We start from the raw sequence: 18,580 nt of genomic DNA, 5'->3' as shown, positions 1-18,580 counted from the left end.
TTGATATTTTTATTAACTAGATTTGCCTGCACTAGAACAAACGAGTATTCAAATATCATATTAACATGTTTTATATTATGTTTTAATATTTTTCAAATAAAATAGGTACGTGTCTATCATTTTCATATTATATGATTTTAATTTGTAAATTGTTTAGAAAATTTAAAGCAAATAAAAAAATGGGTGTAAAATTTGGGGTACAAAAGAAACATTAATTCGACTCCAAAAAATATACACATTTAGAAACCGGGGATCTTTTTCTTCCAATCACAAATGGGTATTTGTGATCTGGCATAAAATTTGATTAGTCCTCAAAAAAAATTTGGTAGATTCGTTAGGGAATGCAAATTGCTAAATGTTAAATCTTGGGCGGTAAAATCGAAATGAAAAGAGAGTGTGTTCTTGATCCTGCTCATTTGTAAAGTGAGTCAACCCGTTATAGAAATTCAAAAAATTGGGAAATCGATTGGGTTCATCAGACAGAGATGACAACAACGAATAACACCCAAAATGGGGGTGTTTCTGATCTCCATCCGGTGTCGGAATGCGATGAGGAAGCACTAGTCTTGGGTTTGGATGGCGGCACCACATCAACCATATGTGTTTGTATGCCTTTTTTCCCTATTTGCAACCATCATCTTCCTGTTCCCCTTCCTGTTCTTGGCCGCGCCATTGCTGGTTGCTCCAATCACAACAGCGTCGGAGGTATCCAATTCCGATTGATCACACATTTTGCTCAAATTTCTTGCGTTTTGTACCGATGTGTTTATTTTATTTTTACTTTTTCGGCATTTTTCCAATATAACTTTCATTGTCGTACGCTTCCTCCCTGCCTGAACAAGAGATTAACTTGACTTTTAATGTGTTAAATTTGATATGGAATTCAAACATATTTGAATAATTTTCTCGATTTCCATACGTGAAGTCAAAGGGTATATTTCAATTGTTCAAATAGACGTTGGGGAAAGAAGTTGCTTTTTGCTGCTATGATAGAATTCAATTTTGCACTGCAACCCCATGCCATTGTTTGACTGAAGACGCCATAAGCAACAAAAATAGTTCATTCGTTGGTTTTTTACAGTGTTTTTTTTTCTTTGCCTTCTGAATCCGTTATGACAGAAACTTTAGCCAGAGATACATTGGAGCAGGTAATGATGGAAGCCCTTTCAAAATCAGGCGCAAAGAAATCCGCTGTTAAAGCTGTTTGTTTAGGTGTATCGGGTGTCAATCATCCAAAAGATCAGGAAAGGATACTGAATTGGCTAAGGTTTAGTCTTTGTTCCTTTGGCACTCTTAATCCACCAAACTCTCTCTCTCTCTCTCTATATATATATGTGTGTGTGTGTGTGTGTTTATTTATGTATCTTGGAAGTTGTAAAATTCTTGCCTACAGTTTTGTTTTCTTCCTTTGTCCAATTTGATTCTCTGATGTTGGCAGGGACATATTTCCAAGGCATGTCAAGCTTTATGTTCAGAATGATGCAGTAGCAGCTCTTGCAAGTGGGTCCATGGGAAAACTTCATGGATGTGTTTTGATTGCAGGTACAGGGAGCATCGCTTATGGTTTTGCCGAAGACGGGAAGGAGGCTCGTGCCGCCGGTGGGGGACCTGTCTTGGGTGACTGGGGCAGGTAATCTTGTGTTTTCGTCTCCTGGGGTGCATGAAGTGAAGTGGCTACATGTAGTATATGCTAAAATTCTAGTATTCTCTTTTTGCCTATTGGTTGTTTAGAAAAAGGACTACATGCAAAAATTTGGCCATAGTTTGAGGTTAGTTGCAGTTTGCTTTCAATGTTTGCTCTCTATTTTGTGCCGGAATATAATAGTGTTAAGGTTTTAGTTTGACATTGAAAAGCAAATTGGGAAACTTTTACTGCCCACTTAGCACAAACACCTTTTGTAATTTGAAAACATGGTGAGATCTGCTTAGAACACATGTAGAAAAATAAGCATTAGAAACATAGAAGTTTGCATGATGCTCTAAAACTTCTTTTTATGCTCTTATAAATAGAAGTTCACATGTAGCTCTATGGTGGAGGGGGTCTTGGTTTAACTTTAGGAGGAACGGAACAAGACAAAAACGAAATTATGCGTGTTTTCTCCACCAACCCGCCTTCTTCATGGGTCCAGTGGATTTATCAATATATGTCATTTTGATGAGATTCTTCTGGTATAAGGGGGGTTGTTCATAGGTACTTGTTTTTCCAATGGTGCTTCGGGCATATTATCGGATGTATGTTACACATAAAGTGGTTGTCTTGTTGAGAGTTCTCCCATAGGTTGTCTCCTTTGTCTGTGCATTCTGGTGGGTGTTGAGAGTTTTTGTTTTGAGTGCTCATACGCCCGCTATGTTTTCTCTCAGATTTTGGACTTTTGTAGGTTGTCAATTGGTGTCAGCCCCCTTGGAATGGAATGGTATCAATTTTCATGCTCCTAAGTTCATATTTAAGTCAATACCATTGAAACATATACTCAAACCTTTCTCCAATAATGGTTTGAGCTTGGGCTCCAAAGGTCAAAAGTGCCTCGAGGTCTCAAGTTCAAATCCAAGGAGGAATAAAAATCCCCTTGTGGCCACGGAGGTTCAAATGCGGCGACTCCGGGATACCCGCAATGCAGGTGGTGGTTGCCCTGGGATTAGTCGGCTCGCATAGCAGGTTGGATATCCAGGTTAATAAAAAAAAGCTTTCTCCAATAATGGTTATTTTAAAATGAAGAGAGAAAAAAAAAAAGATTTCACAATAACAAGAGGATGGCATGTGAAGTCATGGTTAAGAGGATCTTAACAATGATTTAGGACATGTTAGAAAGCTTAATGGAAACACAACGGTTAATATTTCACTGAATCTTTTATGAGGCATTAGGTGTAACTGTTTTAGTTTTGTGTGGTTGATATGATCATTCTGTATCTTGTTTATGCAAGAGGGTTTTTGGTCACTTTCCATAATTTTGTCACCCTTTTAATTCTTTGGGATATACCATCTTGATACTTCTATATATGCACCTCCTTTTTGTTTATGGGGACATAATGGGCCTGTTCTGCTTTGTAGCCTTGTTGTTTGTATATTCTCATCCATTTACGCGATGTCTTGACTTAATCCAAAGAAAATATAACAGGTACAACCATAGCTGAAATGGTATCTCCATTGTCATCTGCCTAGATAACGTGTATAAACACACAAAAACATCTGCCTACCTCACTAAGAGGGACACAGATGCATTTTTTTATCCCACCAAAAGAGGTGAACAAAAGTAGGGAGATGGGACAAGATTGGTAAATTACTAAACTACCCATGTCAAATTAAAACCGTAAAACCTTCCACAATCTTTCACCTGCCTACCTCATTGTTGCTTGACCAGCCCTGTCCAGTCCCATCTGCATGAATGGGTATGCAACTATTGTTTGTGCGTTTGTCTGATCTGTGACAGTTGTATGCAGTGGTTATGGGATTGCTGCTAAGGCGTTGACAGCTGTTGTAAGAGCCCATGATGGCCGAGGTCCGCAGACAATGCTTACAGATTCTATTTTGAAATTGCTCCGTCTTTCTTCACCAGATGAGCTCATTGGGTATCACTCTTATTCAATTTTCAGTTTCTTTTTCCGACCACTAAATTATTTTTTCTAGGTAACAGTTCTTAGAAAGATTACAAAGTAAATGGATGACATTGATCTAGAGCTATGTACTACCCAGACTATCATGCAATTAATGTCTGAACAATATTTAGAAAAATAAAGAAATAAAATGGCTGAATGAATATTAGAGAAAAGGTTGTCGGCATGGGCACAGCATTTCACAACTGGTTTCGTCTTCTTTCTTATTGGGACAAGGTGGACCTATGCAGATCCATCTTGGGCCCGTATTGCAGCACTAGTTCCAGAAGTGGTCTCTTGCGCAGAAGCTGGTGATGGAGTTGCAAATGAGATATTAAATTATGCTGTGGCAGAATTGGCTTTAACTGTGAAAGCAGTTGTTCAGAGACTTGGTTTGAGTCGTGAAGGTGTGGCTTTATCCAAGAGTTATAAGTTCAACAAAACTATTTCTTTTCATTGAGAAACACCAACCACACACACACACACACATATATGTAGGGGCAGGTTCAAACGAGAAGCTAAACATTTTGCGAGAAAGAGAAGTCTCAATATCATATATGATTACACGCATGATACATGGGTTAAATCATATATGATTAAACACATGTTGCATTGATAACACATAGATGCTTAATCATATATGATTAAACACATCCAAAGGAGTGTAATCATGTATGATATTGAGACTTCTCGCCTTCTCGCAAAATGTTTTAACTTCTCTCATGATCCTTCCTCCCTCTCTTGCTATATATATGATTTGCTGCTCTGGTTGACTGGTTGTGTGTTTGGTTTGCTTATCTTTTATTCTAATTGTTGTGCTTATTTCTGACTCATTTTCATTTCTAGCACTGCCTTTGTCTTCAAGTTCTTCTTATTTTTCTAAAGCAAACCAAACCAAATGACCCGAGTGTGTCCCACCTAGAGGTGGGATTCTTATTTTTTTATGTTCGTAATTTTCTTGAGCAAGCTTTATCATTTCTTTTCGCACACTTTGCACAAGCCAGGGATCTTCACGGAAACAGTTGATCTACTCTTCGGGGTAGAAATCAGATCCGTGTACATCTCAACCCCCACCCCGCTTGTGGACCCCACCTCCGGGCAGGACATACTGTGCTTGTTTGGTTTATATGATTTCCTGAGCATGGAAACTTTAAGGGATTCCTGGTTGGGGGTAATAGGGTGGGGAATGGAAATGTAAATCATTAATGGTGTGTGGTTTGATGCAATGAAATGGGCCATTGCTGGTGCTGAAGCATTCCTCAGCAAATTGAGGGGGAATGGAAATCATTCCCATCTCCATTCCCATTCCCGTTCCCATTCCCGTTCCCGTTCCCGTTCCCGTTCCTTAAAACGAACCAAACATCCCCTTTAGATAAACAATATAGATTACTTTCCTTTTGTTGTTATTGTTGTCACTATATTATTTACTTAATGGACACAAAGGCTTTCTAACTATGAATTGATGATTGGCTGCAGATGGTCGTGGCCAATTTCCAGTTGTGTTGGTTGGTGGTGTCCTCGTATCTAACAAAAACTGGGATATAGGGCAGAAAGTTGTCGACTGTCTTATGAAAACCTACCCCGGTGCTTTCCCTGTTCGACCAAAGGTCAGTTATCCAAAGTTGTCACCTCTTTTATTACAACAGTTTTGAATGTTATGTGATATAGTAGTTTCACCACTGTAGGTGTAGGTCCAAAAAACCATCTGAATACATACGGTAGTTTTTGGCCAAAAATAAATGAGGACCAATAATATATAAATATTGATTACGGAGGTGAGACTAGGAATAGGGGTTTGACAAAGCTCTTTATGGTACTCAAGTAGTCTGCGTGAGAGAACATATTGTCTTACAGGAGGTTTATTTTCTGACAACTGGTTCAAAATTTTAAGCTTGTGGGTTGGTGTTTGTTAGAGACGTGGGCTTGGAATATTTAGATAAAGAAACTAAGAAGCATTTTTTGGTACATAAAGCATCATAACTTAACATCCGGGGATTGGTTAGAAATCATGTGTTAGCTAATCCTAGTATTTTTAGAACATGTTAACCGGGCTCATATCAATCAAACAGTATTCATTTTCATATACATGACCTTATTTTGGGTTTTTTGGCACACAAGGTCTAAACTGTCATTTCACTTCTTCATGGAAAGTGTGTTTCATTGAACTTTTGGGAGGGATGTATTGATTCATCTCATATAATATGGTTACAGATAACGTTCCTACTATTCCATCAAATAGACTAATAAGTAGTTGGGAATGTAAATTTGACCTATGATCCCTATGAAGTCTAGGCATGGGAATGGGGAGGGGACCTCAATCCCTGTCCCCATCCCCGCCTGGGAATATAATCTTATCCCTATCCCCGCCTGGGAATATAATCTAATCCCCATCCCCGCCTCGGAATATAATCTTATCCCCATCCCCATCCCCAATGGGGAAACGGGGACTTTTTTCCGTTTATATAAGTTATTTTAAATTAAATATGTGAGAGACCATAAATGTTTAAATCTCAAAACATTTTCAATAAACCTACAACCAAAATGAATTTAATTTAATACAAAAAAACCACAACATCATATAAGAACTAATAACCTAAAACCAAAAAAAATTCAATTAAATCCAAAAAAACTTAAAGTCACATGTACCAAAACATATTGAATAATATAAAACCATATCGAGTAATATACAAAACTTATCGAGTAATTGCATTTTGACTTGACATCCAAAATATTACATATTAACATCCAAAAAATAACAATTGTAGATTATAAACCTAGTTAGGAAATAAGAAATTAATCAAGATACACGAGGGTTGTATTCATACATTTTTGCACTTCTCGACAAATATAATCTGTTTCATTATTGAACTACCGCTTTAAATAAATAATATACACACACACACATATATATGTATAAATATAATATCTATATAATTTATTAATTAATATATATATATATATATATATAACGGGTACGGGGCGAGGCGGGAAGTACCATACCCATCTCCATCCCCATCCTTGATTTAGCGGGGAATCCCCGTTCTCGACCGGGCTGGTGGACCGGGTTCCCCGACGGGTCGGGCCCATTCCTATGCCTAATGAAGTCTATTTTCGACTCACTCTATCAGATGAATAAGATCATATGCCTGAGTGTTGGGTTACGGGATCCATACATATAGCGGAAGCATAACCGTAACCACATCAAGCATCAAAACAAAACAGGGTAGATTCAGGTGTATAAAATTAGATGGAGTTGGATTTAAATGTTGCATACTTGAACTTCCATCCTCCGGTTATCCACACGAACGCTTGGACCACCATTGTATTTTGGGAAATCTCGTACTCTGTTCTGGTGCTAGCCTATACTTAGCAAAAGCTTTCATCTTTAAGCCACGTCCGCGTTCGGCCATATGGAAGAGCAAGAGAGGAGGGGGCAACTTTTATGTGAGACCAAATTCTTAAAGAACTTCATTTTGTTTCAACAAGGTTCCTCCTTATATGGATGAAATCCTAATCACTTCTTGGGCGTACGACCTCATATATATTTCAACGTTGGGTCCACGGTCCACATCTGTCAAATGTTGCAGCTGACATCTGAAAACGGTGCAACATTTTTCTGACAATGTTGCCTCAGTTGCTTCTGGCGAAGCTTCTAGAAGGCCGACCACTACATAAAGAGATCCATATACCAGTCATGAGCKATAGCGAAGCCTAGAGAGGCGCAGGGCAGGATCCAAGAGCTTAGAARGGGTCAGGAAAGGAGCAGAGAAGGGTTGGATTTCACCTATGACCAGATCAGTGGGCAACCATAGTTTACTTTTTTCGTAGTGTTGTTAACGTTGTTGAAAGCTCATTACTTATTTAAGTAGGCCTCGCTACACTATGGTGGAGGAGGTGCTGTGAAGATCTACGAGTGTGAGCAGTATGAGCTGAAAGGCTCCCATACTAATTGGAGGGCAGGGGGCATAGATGCCAAACAAACCTGACCCCTATCTATCGTTGTGGAAGCTGTTCCTAGGAAAGATTATGGTTCTCGGGTATCCAATAAATTAATCCCCCAAACTGGGGAGGCTTAAGTGGCAATGAAAGGGTAGGGTGAGGGAAAAGAGAAGGGGGGAAGCAACTGAATTTAAGGCTTCGCCCCCAGATCGCTTCATGAGCTCATTTAGTCATCGGCGAGTGTTTGCCCCTTTAGAGAAGAGATAGGGGCGAGTACTACACAAGCTCGTAAGTACAGTACAGAACGAGCCTTGTCTACGAAGCAGAGCGACCTCATCTTGCTTGCTTCTGGCGAAGCTTCTAGCAYTGGATAATAGGCATGGCAGGAATACGACTTTTTAGGTCGACCACTACACTACATAGAAGCGATAGCGAAGCTAAGCCGTATAAAGGCGAGCAACCCTTATAGCAATAGCAAACGACCTACTTATAGCCCTTCCCAATTTCCAATAGTAAACTTCCCAAGTTTAAGTAGGATAACCCCCTCTCTATTTTTCTCTTCATGTATGTAGGCTGCTTGCCCCGTCCCGAATAGATGAACATGAACAAGCTGAAGAAGCGAGAGAGATTTGAGATTCCGTAAGTAAATGATACTTTCTGTTTTGTCGAGAGGAAAAGGGGACATTGACATTCATCTTCCTCTTGAAGGGCTTTGAGAAGAAGGGCAACAGTGAAGATGCCGAGAATGGCCGTGTCTATGGGGATTATCGGGCTTAGTAAGAATCTTTTGCAAATGCATGTGAGGGAGGAATGCCAACATTAAGTTTTAAAGCTTGTCGTCTACTTAGAAGGAAATGTTTGGAACACGGAACTTACAATAATACAACGCTGCATTTTCGAAGATTGAGGAACAAGACGAGATCTATTAAGAGAATGATCTATTAAGAGGAACAAGACGAGATCCAATTACAAACTACACGAAAGTTGGCCCTTTTTCATGGAGATTTACCCATCACAGAGATGCATAGAGGAACAGAACGAACTTCATATATCCCTTTTCCACTCAATCCAGAAACAAGATCGGACGTTATTYCGGTTCGTCTCCATTTTAGTGAAACTCTTCCTCAAGCAAGGCAGCCGATAAGTCATCTAAGCCTTTGTGTGAATAATGTAATAGTAAGCATTACTTTTTTCAAGTTTCCCAAGGTGATTTCATATSTTTGAAAGAAAATGATGCTCTAATCTATTCAGAATTAAGGAGATCCTTCTATATAGAAATTTCAGTTTCTAAAATCATAGGAAAATTCTTGGATAGCCCGGTAAGAATGTGGAGAAGAACCAAAACRGAATGGTTCCGCTTACTTAAAACTAATAAATCTGGTCAAGGAGTAATCATTTGTCTATATGTAGATGACATGTTAATTTTTGGAACAAACCAACAACAAGTTGATGACTAAGGAGTTCTTGTCTTCCAAATTCTCTATGAAGGATATGGGGGAGGCTGAAGTGATACTTGGAATCAAAATTAAGCATGAACACCAAAGAATTTCTATCTCACAATCTCATTATATTGAGAAAGTACTAAAGAAATTTAATTGTTCAAATTGTTTCCCAGTTAGCACTCCTATGGATCCGAGTATGAAACTTATGCCCAATACAGGTCAAGCGGTTTCACAATTCGAGTATTCAAAAGTCATTGGATGTTTAATGTATGCCATGACTAGTACTAGGCCAGACATTGCATTTGCTGTAGGAAAATTAAGTAGATTTACAAGTAATCCCAGTACTCATCACTGGCAAGCTATAAGGCGGGTGCTAAAATATTAAAAGAAAACCAATGACTATGGTTTGTCATATATGGGATTTCCTTCGATTATTGATGGGTACTCTGATGCAAGCTGGATTACCAATTTTGAAGAACACTCCTTCACAAGTGGATGGGTGTTCCTACTTGGAGGAGGAGCAATTTCTTAGGCCTCTAAAAAGCAAACTTGCATCACAAATTCAACAATGGAATCTGAATTTGTAGCTCTATCTGCTGCTGGGAAAGAGGTAGAATGGCTCTTATGTATGAGATTCCTTTGTGGTCAAAACCAATCTCACCCATTTCTATACATTGTGATAGTGCTGCCACTTTGGCAAAAGCATATAGTCAAGTGTATAATGGAAAGTCGCGACATTTGGGTGTTAGACATAGTATGGTACATGAGCTGATCACTCATGGGATTATCTCTGTTGTATTTGTTCGATCACAACATAATCTAGTTGATCACTTGACTAAAGGATTAGCTAGGGACTTGGTAAATAAGTCAGCTATAGGGATGGGTTTAAGGCCCGTTTTATATTTCTAAGGTGAGATACCCAATTCCCTTCTAATACAATATTAGGAGTTGAATTCAATGTGGAAAGCTTACGTTTGGAGATTGAAGCACATCGTCTACATCATCCCAAGGTATGTGCTTAGTCCTGCAGACTAGAGTTAGGTTGAATATATTTCTTAATGGTTCTTTTGAAAAGTGCATTTGCAGGTGCCTGAAGTAAAGGGGCTACCTATGTAAGTGTGAAGTGTCGCCGCTTCTGAAAGCTTGGGCTTGGTTTTTTATGCACTCATGAATGGATAAGACACATGGCTTAGTAATAGTGTCAAGTGTAAACACTAGATTTTGTGTATTAACTTGTGTGTGTAGTATCTTCAATTACTCAAATGAGTTGATCGGTTCAATCCTTAGGACACCTTGATTATCGAGTATTTGGAACGTATATTATACTAATTTGGAAATTCAATCTTCTAGATATTTTCATTTATGCATGAGTTTGATTTTATGTTTGAACTATTAGTTAATAAAGGATTACACTAAAATGGGGGAGGAATGTTGGTGATTTTAGTGTCATCTAGCCATTTGGTGTAGTCAAGATTAATGTGAGACAAAATGAGTTTAGTATTGGCTACAATTCGAGTTCGGAGGTGTGGAGCGCACACTCGGATAAGCTAATATGAACTCGGGAATACGGGGTCAAGGGAAAGTTGAACCATTGCATCATTTATTTCCAAGTGAAATGAATCGTCACATCTTTTCCTAACAGATGCGACTTTTCCCAACAGATGCAACCTTTCCCTCCTTAATTAACTAACACCTTTTTAGTTAATTAACTGAATTAACTACCACCTTTCCGAAAAGGTGTCTTTTGGTATTCTATATATACCATGTTCCATATTTGCTTATATACGAAAAACATACATTGGTTCTTTTTCTCTGTCGAATTTGTCTCTACAAATATAATCTATAACAAGGTATTCTGTTTTACTAATCTTGGATTTGCCTGAAATCCGGATTGAATTATTGGATTATCCCAAATCTGAATTCGTGTAACCCCAGGTTATAGGATCGAATTACAGATTCTGGAAAGTGTTCCATACACGATCCAATTAATTATCCAAGTTTATTGATATTCTGAATCCCTAGAATTCTGACAGAGGAGTCGTAACAAGGTCTGCTCGGCTGGTGGGATCGATGCAGGGATTGAATCCGTACGGTTATCTTGTGTTGCAACACATGCCTATTCCTGAATTAATTCGAATTGCTATGGATAAACAAGAAACTTTTTCCTCACTCGTTTCTCAACTTCCCAATGTTAATTGAAATAGTATTTGAAAGGTGTAAACTGCTATTGAATACCCTTTTGTGGGTGAATTTCCCATTAACTTCTCTAGAACCAATAGGCACCCCTACAAAACAAAGGGAGAGGCTATGCATACTGAAAGCAATCGTTTTAGCCTCCCGCTTTAGTCTCCCAAACGGTCGACCTTAGTCTCGCTCCTTAGCTCGACTCGACGGTTGTAGCACTTGTCCGAGTAAAAGATCAAACAACAGCGGACTAAGTCTAATCTCGTATATGACGGCTAATCTCATTCTAGGGCAATGTCATATGTGACGATCAATCTCTTTCTCGACTTGTTGACTTAACGGTTTGACCGTTCCACTCATGCTTCTTGAAAGGAAAGAAATAGCTCGACTGTTAAGGAGAGGGAGCACTGAGCTACACTCATTATGCCCGACCATTCTGACTCGTAAGTCACTTTATAATCAATGTATAGAATCACTTAGATTCAATCCGGGCATTAGGTGTACATTTCTCTGTGCTAAAGGGGGTTATGTGAGGCTCCACTCTATCCTGTTGATAGCTGGAGGAAGAGGGAAAATAGGAATAATACCCTGCTTTAGGGGGACTCAAGTAGATTCCCTCATCTTTCGCAACTCGATTYCCTCATCCATAAGGACAATGGGAAATACGAATCCCTAGGACAATGGAAAATCTTTATRCCTTTCCTTCGAGTGCCCATGCCATTAGACTATGTACTGGGCTCTCTAGAAGGTAAAGCAGGAAGAGAGTAGCTGACATCAACCATAAAGCCCACTCTATCCTGCTGCCTAGTAAGAGGGAAGAGGTCAAAAGTAAGAYACTATTTAGAATACCATTATGAATTTCATTTTTTATCCCTATGGAGTCGCATATTTGGGCAGGGTACTTTTTCTAATTTCTTTTGGAGCTCTAATGGAGAAGAGAGACATCATTGGGTGTCATGGGAGACCATTTTTTTTTTGAAGTATATAATATTTATATACGGCAAATAGAACAAATAAACTCACACACCCTCCTCACCTTTGGTGAGGTTTGAACCCTTGATCTTCTAGAAGGCCAAGGACTCACATACCGCTAGGCCAAAGGCCCTTTGGTGTCATGGGAGACCATTTGTTGTCTTAAGGAGGAAGGGAGTGTTAGAATTCGTTCGTTACATCAAGTGATGCAAGCCTTACACATAAGCGTGAAATTCTATACCATAAAGGGGACTCTCTTTTCTTTGGGCTATGTTCATGCGGAGCAAATATGGTGCCCCTCACAGGACTGTTCTCTTCAATTCCTAGGAGTGCTTCTTATTGTTGGAGAGCCATCCATGCCCAGCTGGACTTTRTTTTATCCCACGCCTTGTGGTCTATCGGTAGAGGTAACATTTTTTGGCATGATATGTGGTTGAATTCTCCTCTGTAGGTACTCCTCGGCCTCATATCTCTGTCAAAGAGGCCTTCAATGACCCCAATTTGATGGATGAAATTCTGAGTCTTGTATTTTGGATCCTATCTCCATTCAATACATTCAATCTATACAGGGCTGTCTCTCTGAGGGCAAACTTCACTGGCGATGCCTTCTCTGTTTCTAGTGCTTGGGAATCGACGCGGGCTTCTCATCCTTCTGTCTACTGGTGGAAATATGTTTGGAATAAATGGGTACACCCAAAAATTGCAGGTTTTTTTGGTGACTTATGCATAAGGCAATATCCATTGATTAGCATATCAAGTCGTTGGGTTTTCGGTTTCCCAAAAATTGCAGGTTTTCTTTCTTTCTTCGGGTAAGAACATGCAAGCAGAAGCTCGGGCATTAATCACTGGCTTGGATCTTGCCTCCCAATTAGGCATACCCCTCTCATGTATGGAACTTGACGCTCAAGTCTTGTTGCATTTCATTCATACAGGGAGCTTCCCTTGGAACTTGGTATATTTGACACGATCATGCAAGTCTCTCTTATCTCCTTCATGTAATCTTTCCCGCATCTTGAAAGAAGGAACAAAGTAGTAGATTGCTGGCATCCTTTGCTCACGCTCGTAGGGATAGCATGGTGTTCTACTTAGAAGAGAAGTTTCCCACTTGTTGCAAAAGTCGTCTGCTTCTTGATGCTTTGGGCTTATATAGCTTCCGACCATCATAGGTCTTTTAGCTCTTTTCTTTATGATTATGTAGCCTATGGGCCTTTTCTTTGGAGGTTTGGCTTAAATCTGATACGAATCAATTGGCAAAATCAAGATTAGCGGCCAAAAGTACCACTAATCGGATGCTTATTAAAATAAATCCTGGAATTCGAGACCCAGTAATCTCCAATGTCTACGACAAGAATCAAAATACTAGAATGAAAGCAAACAATGGGGTGGCTGGTCCCTTAAATAAAGCCGTACCCTAATCCTAAAAAATATACCCTAATCCTAAAAAATAGGAAAACATATTTATCCTAATAAACTAATTAATATCNAATATACCCTAATCCTAAAAAATAGGAAAACATATTTATCCTAATAAACTAATTAATATCTTTCCTAATCAACTAATTAAGAATAAGGAAATTGCGAACAACCCCCTCTACTTGTTTCCTGCCTCTCTTTTGCGAAGCTGATATATCCGACCCCAGTGCGGGTCGGGCTGAGACGTATCATTACCCCCGCCCCAAAGATTCACCTTGTCCTCGAGGTGAAAGCCAGGGAACTGCTCCACCACCTGAGTGTACTGACACCTCCATCGCATCCAAGTGTGCGTGAGTTTCCGGTGTCCGGGTGTGAACTTCCCGTCGCATTGAAAACATAAGCCCTTGGCCCGTTTATCCGCCAGTTTCGAGTCTGTCATCCGTTTAAACGGCTGTTCGTTATCCCCTGTTGTTGGTCGTTGGGTTCCCATTGGTGGGGCGACCATCGGCCGTGAGCCCCCCCACTCCGGTCCGCACCGGCTGACTTTTGTTTTCCCCTTTTTCCGCGTTCCCAGTGCTGATAGTTTTATTTTCATCTACCATAAGAGCTAGTTGGATCTCCTGATCTAAGTCTACTGGTTGAAGCAACCTCACGGAAGTTCGTAGCTCCGGTTTCAACCCTTTTTGGAATGTACCCTGCATAATTTTCTCAGGAATACCCCTTAGCTGTGCCGATACTGTTTCAAATTTTCCTATATACTCGCGTGCCGACCCTTCCTGTTTAATTGCCAAAAATTGTTCGTATAGGTCCCCTTCCTGAGATGACTGGAACCGAGCCAACAACCAGTTTTTTAATCCTTCCCAGTGACGAAAAGGGTGCCTATCATCACTCTATCGGTACCATGCAAGGGCCTGCCCCTCCAACCCCAACACCGCTACCCTCAACTTCTCCCCCGTAGTAACAAATCCCTGAACGTCGAAAAATCTTTCCATGAGGTACACCCACCCATATGCATCAGTTCCATCGAACAACGACATCTTCAGCTTACGAAGATGGTAGTCCGTCCCGAGCACCCACCCCCGTTCCCCCGAAGGTCCTGAGCCCCTTCCATATCCGCTGCCAAACGGCCTTTTAGTCTCAGAAAAAGCAAACGTACCCGACTCCGAAAAAGGAATTTCTTGAGTGCCGATGGACCTGTTCGGTTCCCTGGCCATATTGCTGGTTGCATGCCACGGCGGCAGGGGAGCCCCATTCTCATAAAAAATCGGATTCGATTGCTGCATTATGGGCCATGTGGTGCAATCGGTGAAGATTGGCGATGGCATGGCTGCTGTCGGCGGTGGTGGCGGCGTCAACGCCTAGAACTGTTGCAACATGACCTTCATCATCTCCGCATGTCGCTTCTCCGTTTCAGTGCGCAACGATTCCACGGTGGTCTCCAAGTTTTCGAACCGCTCCGTCGTCTCAGTGCGGAACTGTTCGACGGCAGCCTTCTGTTGAGTCAACTCAGCTTCAAGATCCTGAATCTTGGTCATGGTAGCGTGGATAAAATCACAGGCGCAAGATCGATGCTCTAATACCAATTTGATACGAATCAATTGGCCAAATCAAGATTAGCGGCCAAAAGTACCACTAATCGGATGCTTATTAAAATAAACTCTGGAATTCGAGACCCAGTAATCTCCAATGTCTACGACAAGAATCAAAATACTAGAATGAATGCAAACAATGGGGTGGCCGGTCCCTTAAATAAAGTCGTACCCTAATCCTGAAAAATATACCCTAATCCTAAAAAATAGGAAAACATATTTATCCTAATAAACTAATTAATATCTTTCCTAATCAACTAATTAAGAATAAGGAAATTGCAAACAACCCCCTCTACTTGTTTCCTGCCTCTCTTTTGCGAAGCTGATATATCCGACCCCAGTGCGTCGTCTGCTTCATGATGCTTTGGGCTTATATAGCTTCCGACCATCATAGGTCTTTTAGCTCTTTTCTATATGATTATGTAGCCTATGGGCCTTTTCTTTGGAGGTTTGGCTTAAATCCCTCTCCAGTTACTTTCATTTTAGATCCTACTAATTTAAGGCTTTGCCTTTCAAATARAAAAAAGAAAGAACAAATTCGAACCGGCCTTTCCTTTGATAGTCGACAAGCTTGACTTATAGCGAATTCCATAGAATTGGGCCGGCCGCCTGGAATCAAAAGACTTTCGAACCCGTTGAAGATCCTTGTGACTCTGGATTCCTCCAATCCAGCCGATTCCAAATCGACCAATTCCGGGATCTTTTGCAGCGAAGGCCTGTCATCGAATTCTTCAAACCTGGGGCATGTCGATCCTGAATGAAACTAAACATCATTGATCCTACTATCAATCAATCTGTCATACAAAGGCCTAACTCYGGCTCTCTCTACGGGTGGAAGGAGGGGCAACAGCCTTGTCAAGGCGCGGGCCAAGCCCACTCAAAGTGAAGCGATTTATACCGAGCAAGAACCTGCACTAGAATAGGAAAAGCCAGACATTCCTTCTTTTCAGAATTCCAGTCCTGCAGGCCTGCCTGTCTCATTTTTGTTAACTTCAGTCTCTAGTTTTTTTTTTACTACGTATGGATCAAATAAATAACAACACATATCGATTATCTGAGCATACATGCATTTCCTCATTCTCATTCTATCAAGAGGGCCCACAGGCATCATATGTGTCATACAAGATGGGCAAACTTGTCTTTGATAATGCACGTCTCACAACATGATATAGTCATACACTTGATTACTTTATCACTTAGTTACGACGTGAGTAGATCTAGCATCAAAGTGTATGACTCAACCACTGTAGAGTTAAAGATAATAAATTCAAATGACGTTATTACGTTATGACGACATGAGAAACACTTATAACACTCATATGACATCTCATGTAGTCTTCTTACAGTGGGTTTTCTGGGTAGACAAGTACAGGAACTCCGTATCAACTATTTGAGTTTGTACGCATACCAGTCTTAACATTACTATTTCATTGACTTGGGAAAATTTAAGATTCATATGATGAGATTATCATTATGTTAATCATACAACATAGAAATTAGAATATAACATTTGACATAATACATAGACAATGCTTTTACTAATCATAACTCCATTGTTTACAAATATAATCATTCATGATTCGCTTTCGGCCATATTACTAACAACTAGAATGTTGACCTATGAGATGAACAACTAGCATCACTTTTTTACTTGTATCGTAGTGTGCAATAAGATCATTGTTATAAATTTGATCTTTATTTTGAGAAAATCTTGAACAAATAGGATATTACTACCAAGTGTCTGAAATGTCATGGCTCTAATGGAAGTTTTTATTGTTTTCCAAGTATACGAAGAAAAATAGGGATGATTATCATCAGCAATATTGTAGCTTTTCACTTTTCCTTCAGTTTTTTTACGAATAGGTAGCAGGTGGCACATATTCAATTTCATTCTCATATGGTTTTTCTGAGTTTAATACAAAGTATTAGAAACAAAACCTCCATTTGGTATCATATAAAAAATTGGTCAATACCTGCACAAAAAATACAACCACCTCTCCAATTGTTTTGGATTTTTACTAGCGTTGTTGAACATCAGTCATGCATGCTCTTATACCGCTCCCAATTAATAGACTGTAATGAAACTTTTTACAATCTTATGGAGGGTTTTAACTTTGAAGTTATGATACAATTGCTTAAGCTGCAGTCTGAAACGGAAAGTGTTGGATTTAAGAAAACTTATGCTTGTACCAGGTGTAGATCCCCATGGGCATCATGTCGTTATAACATACACTCTTTTGCGTGGGCCCATCTAATTTGCTCTATTCAGTTCATTTGAGAAAAAGAAAGAAATCTGCTGTGAGTTCATTTGTGTGTTGTTGCAGGTGGAACCTGCAGTTGGGGCAGCTTTGCTAGCATGCAATTTCTTGATGAAGGAAAAAGAGAGGAATGGGGTTATTGTATGATTGACTGATTGCTTCAATCAAAGTATACATACATACATACATACATACATATATACATACAGACATCTTTTTGTTGTATCTATCAAGATTCTTTTGTATAGCATGAGTTTTATGTATGAACAAAATTGCATAGCTTTTGCATCAAAGGAGGCCTTGAGAGAACCCCTTGGAAAAACAAATAGGAGACTTTTGATGTTAATGCTAACGAGTGTGGAAATAATATCAAAAAGATAACTTCTTTGAAAGTAGGTTTCTTAAAATAGGAAAACCTAAATAAAGTACTGTTTCATCTTGATGTGATTTGTCCTTTACAATTTTGTGAAATTGGTTTTGATGTTCTCATAGGATAACATGTATTGATTATTTAATTTTAATCTTAATGGGACTAAACTTCAAATCTACCATTCACTGTCTTTATTTTTGATATTGATATTTGGCCTTGTCTTTTCTAAAAGAAAAAAAGAACAGGCTATAAATCAAAGGTGTTAGATATGAATCGTATATGCTTCAAAGGCATACAAATAGCATCGTATAACAAATATGAAATGCAAATTGTAATCTTGAATGTTCGTTGACGTCCTTAGGAGTTCTTGCGATTTCGAGGTATTCATTTGTTGAACCGAAAAAATAAGCATCGGGTAATTCTTTTAGTTCGTGATTTAGATCAACATTTTTTTTTGAAACTGCTTTTCTTATAGATCTGTATGCCAAAGAAAAAACTGGATACATATATTCTCATTGAATATTATTTGTCTTTACCATAATAAAATTTGGTTGAGAACCTCATTTCCATTGCGAATTGATGAACCACTGCGAGCGCGTCACCTCCATGTCTATATTTTCATGAATAACAGATATATATTTTTTACAACATTCATAATAATATTCTGAATAAGTTGTTTGCTCTTGGTGATTTCCTGGTTGGTAATAAAAATATGGTTTTCAACCAAATCGATCCCTTTTTACTATATTATAAATCATTTATTTACCTCATATCCTTAAATATTTATTAAAGCTCAAAGACTCCGTTTACTTTAAATTTTCT

At 39.2% G+C, this 18,580-nt stretch overlaps 1 protein-coding gene across 1 annotated transcript; it reads left to right on the top strand.

Annotated features, from left to right (window-relative positions):
• Nucleotides 1-387: 387 nt before the first annotated feature.
• On the top strand, nucleotides 388-17,717 carry LOC112520271 (N-acetyl-D-glucosamine kinase-like). Its single transcript, XM_025128576.1, has 7 exons — nucleotides 388-705; nucleotides 1,120-1,267; nucleotides 1,439-1,630; nucleotides 3,439-3,567; nucleotides 3,829-3,998; nucleotides 5,068-5,198; nucleotides 17,455-17,717. Exons 1-7 carry the CDS (start codon nucleotides 486-488, stop codon nucleotides 17,533-17,535), a joined length of 1,071 nt encoding a protein of 356 aa, XP_024984344.1. The 5' UTR covers nucleotides 388-485; the 3' UTR covers nucleotides 17,536-17,717.
• Nucleotides 17,718-18,580: the final 863 nt, after the last annotated feature.

This window comes from Cynara cardunculus (genome assembly GCF_001531365.2).
Source record: "Cynara cardunculus var. scolymus isolate 2C chromosome LG 10, CcrdV1, whole genome shotgun sequence".
NCBI classification, from domain to species: domain Eukaryota; kingdom Viridiplantae; phylum Streptophyta; class Magnoliopsida; order Asterales; family Asteraceae; genus Cynara; species Cynara cardunculus.
This window is presented reverse-complemented; position numbering and strand designations above follow the sequence as displayed.

Excerpts from the sequence above, each read along its gene's own strand:
- LOC112520271 (XM_025128576.1), top strand. The coding sequence starts at position 486 with ATGACAACAACGAATAACACCCAAAATGGGGGTGTTTCTGATCTCCAT. Across the intron at positions 3,568-3,828 it reads TCACCAGATGAGCTCATTGG|GTGGACCTATGCAGATCCAT; the intron begins GTATCACTCTTA and ends TATTGGGACAAG. Across the intron at positions 5,199-17,454 it reads CTTTCCCTGTTCGACCAAAG|GTGGAACCTGCAGTTGGGGC; the intron begins GTCAGTTATCCA and ends GTGTTGTTGCAG.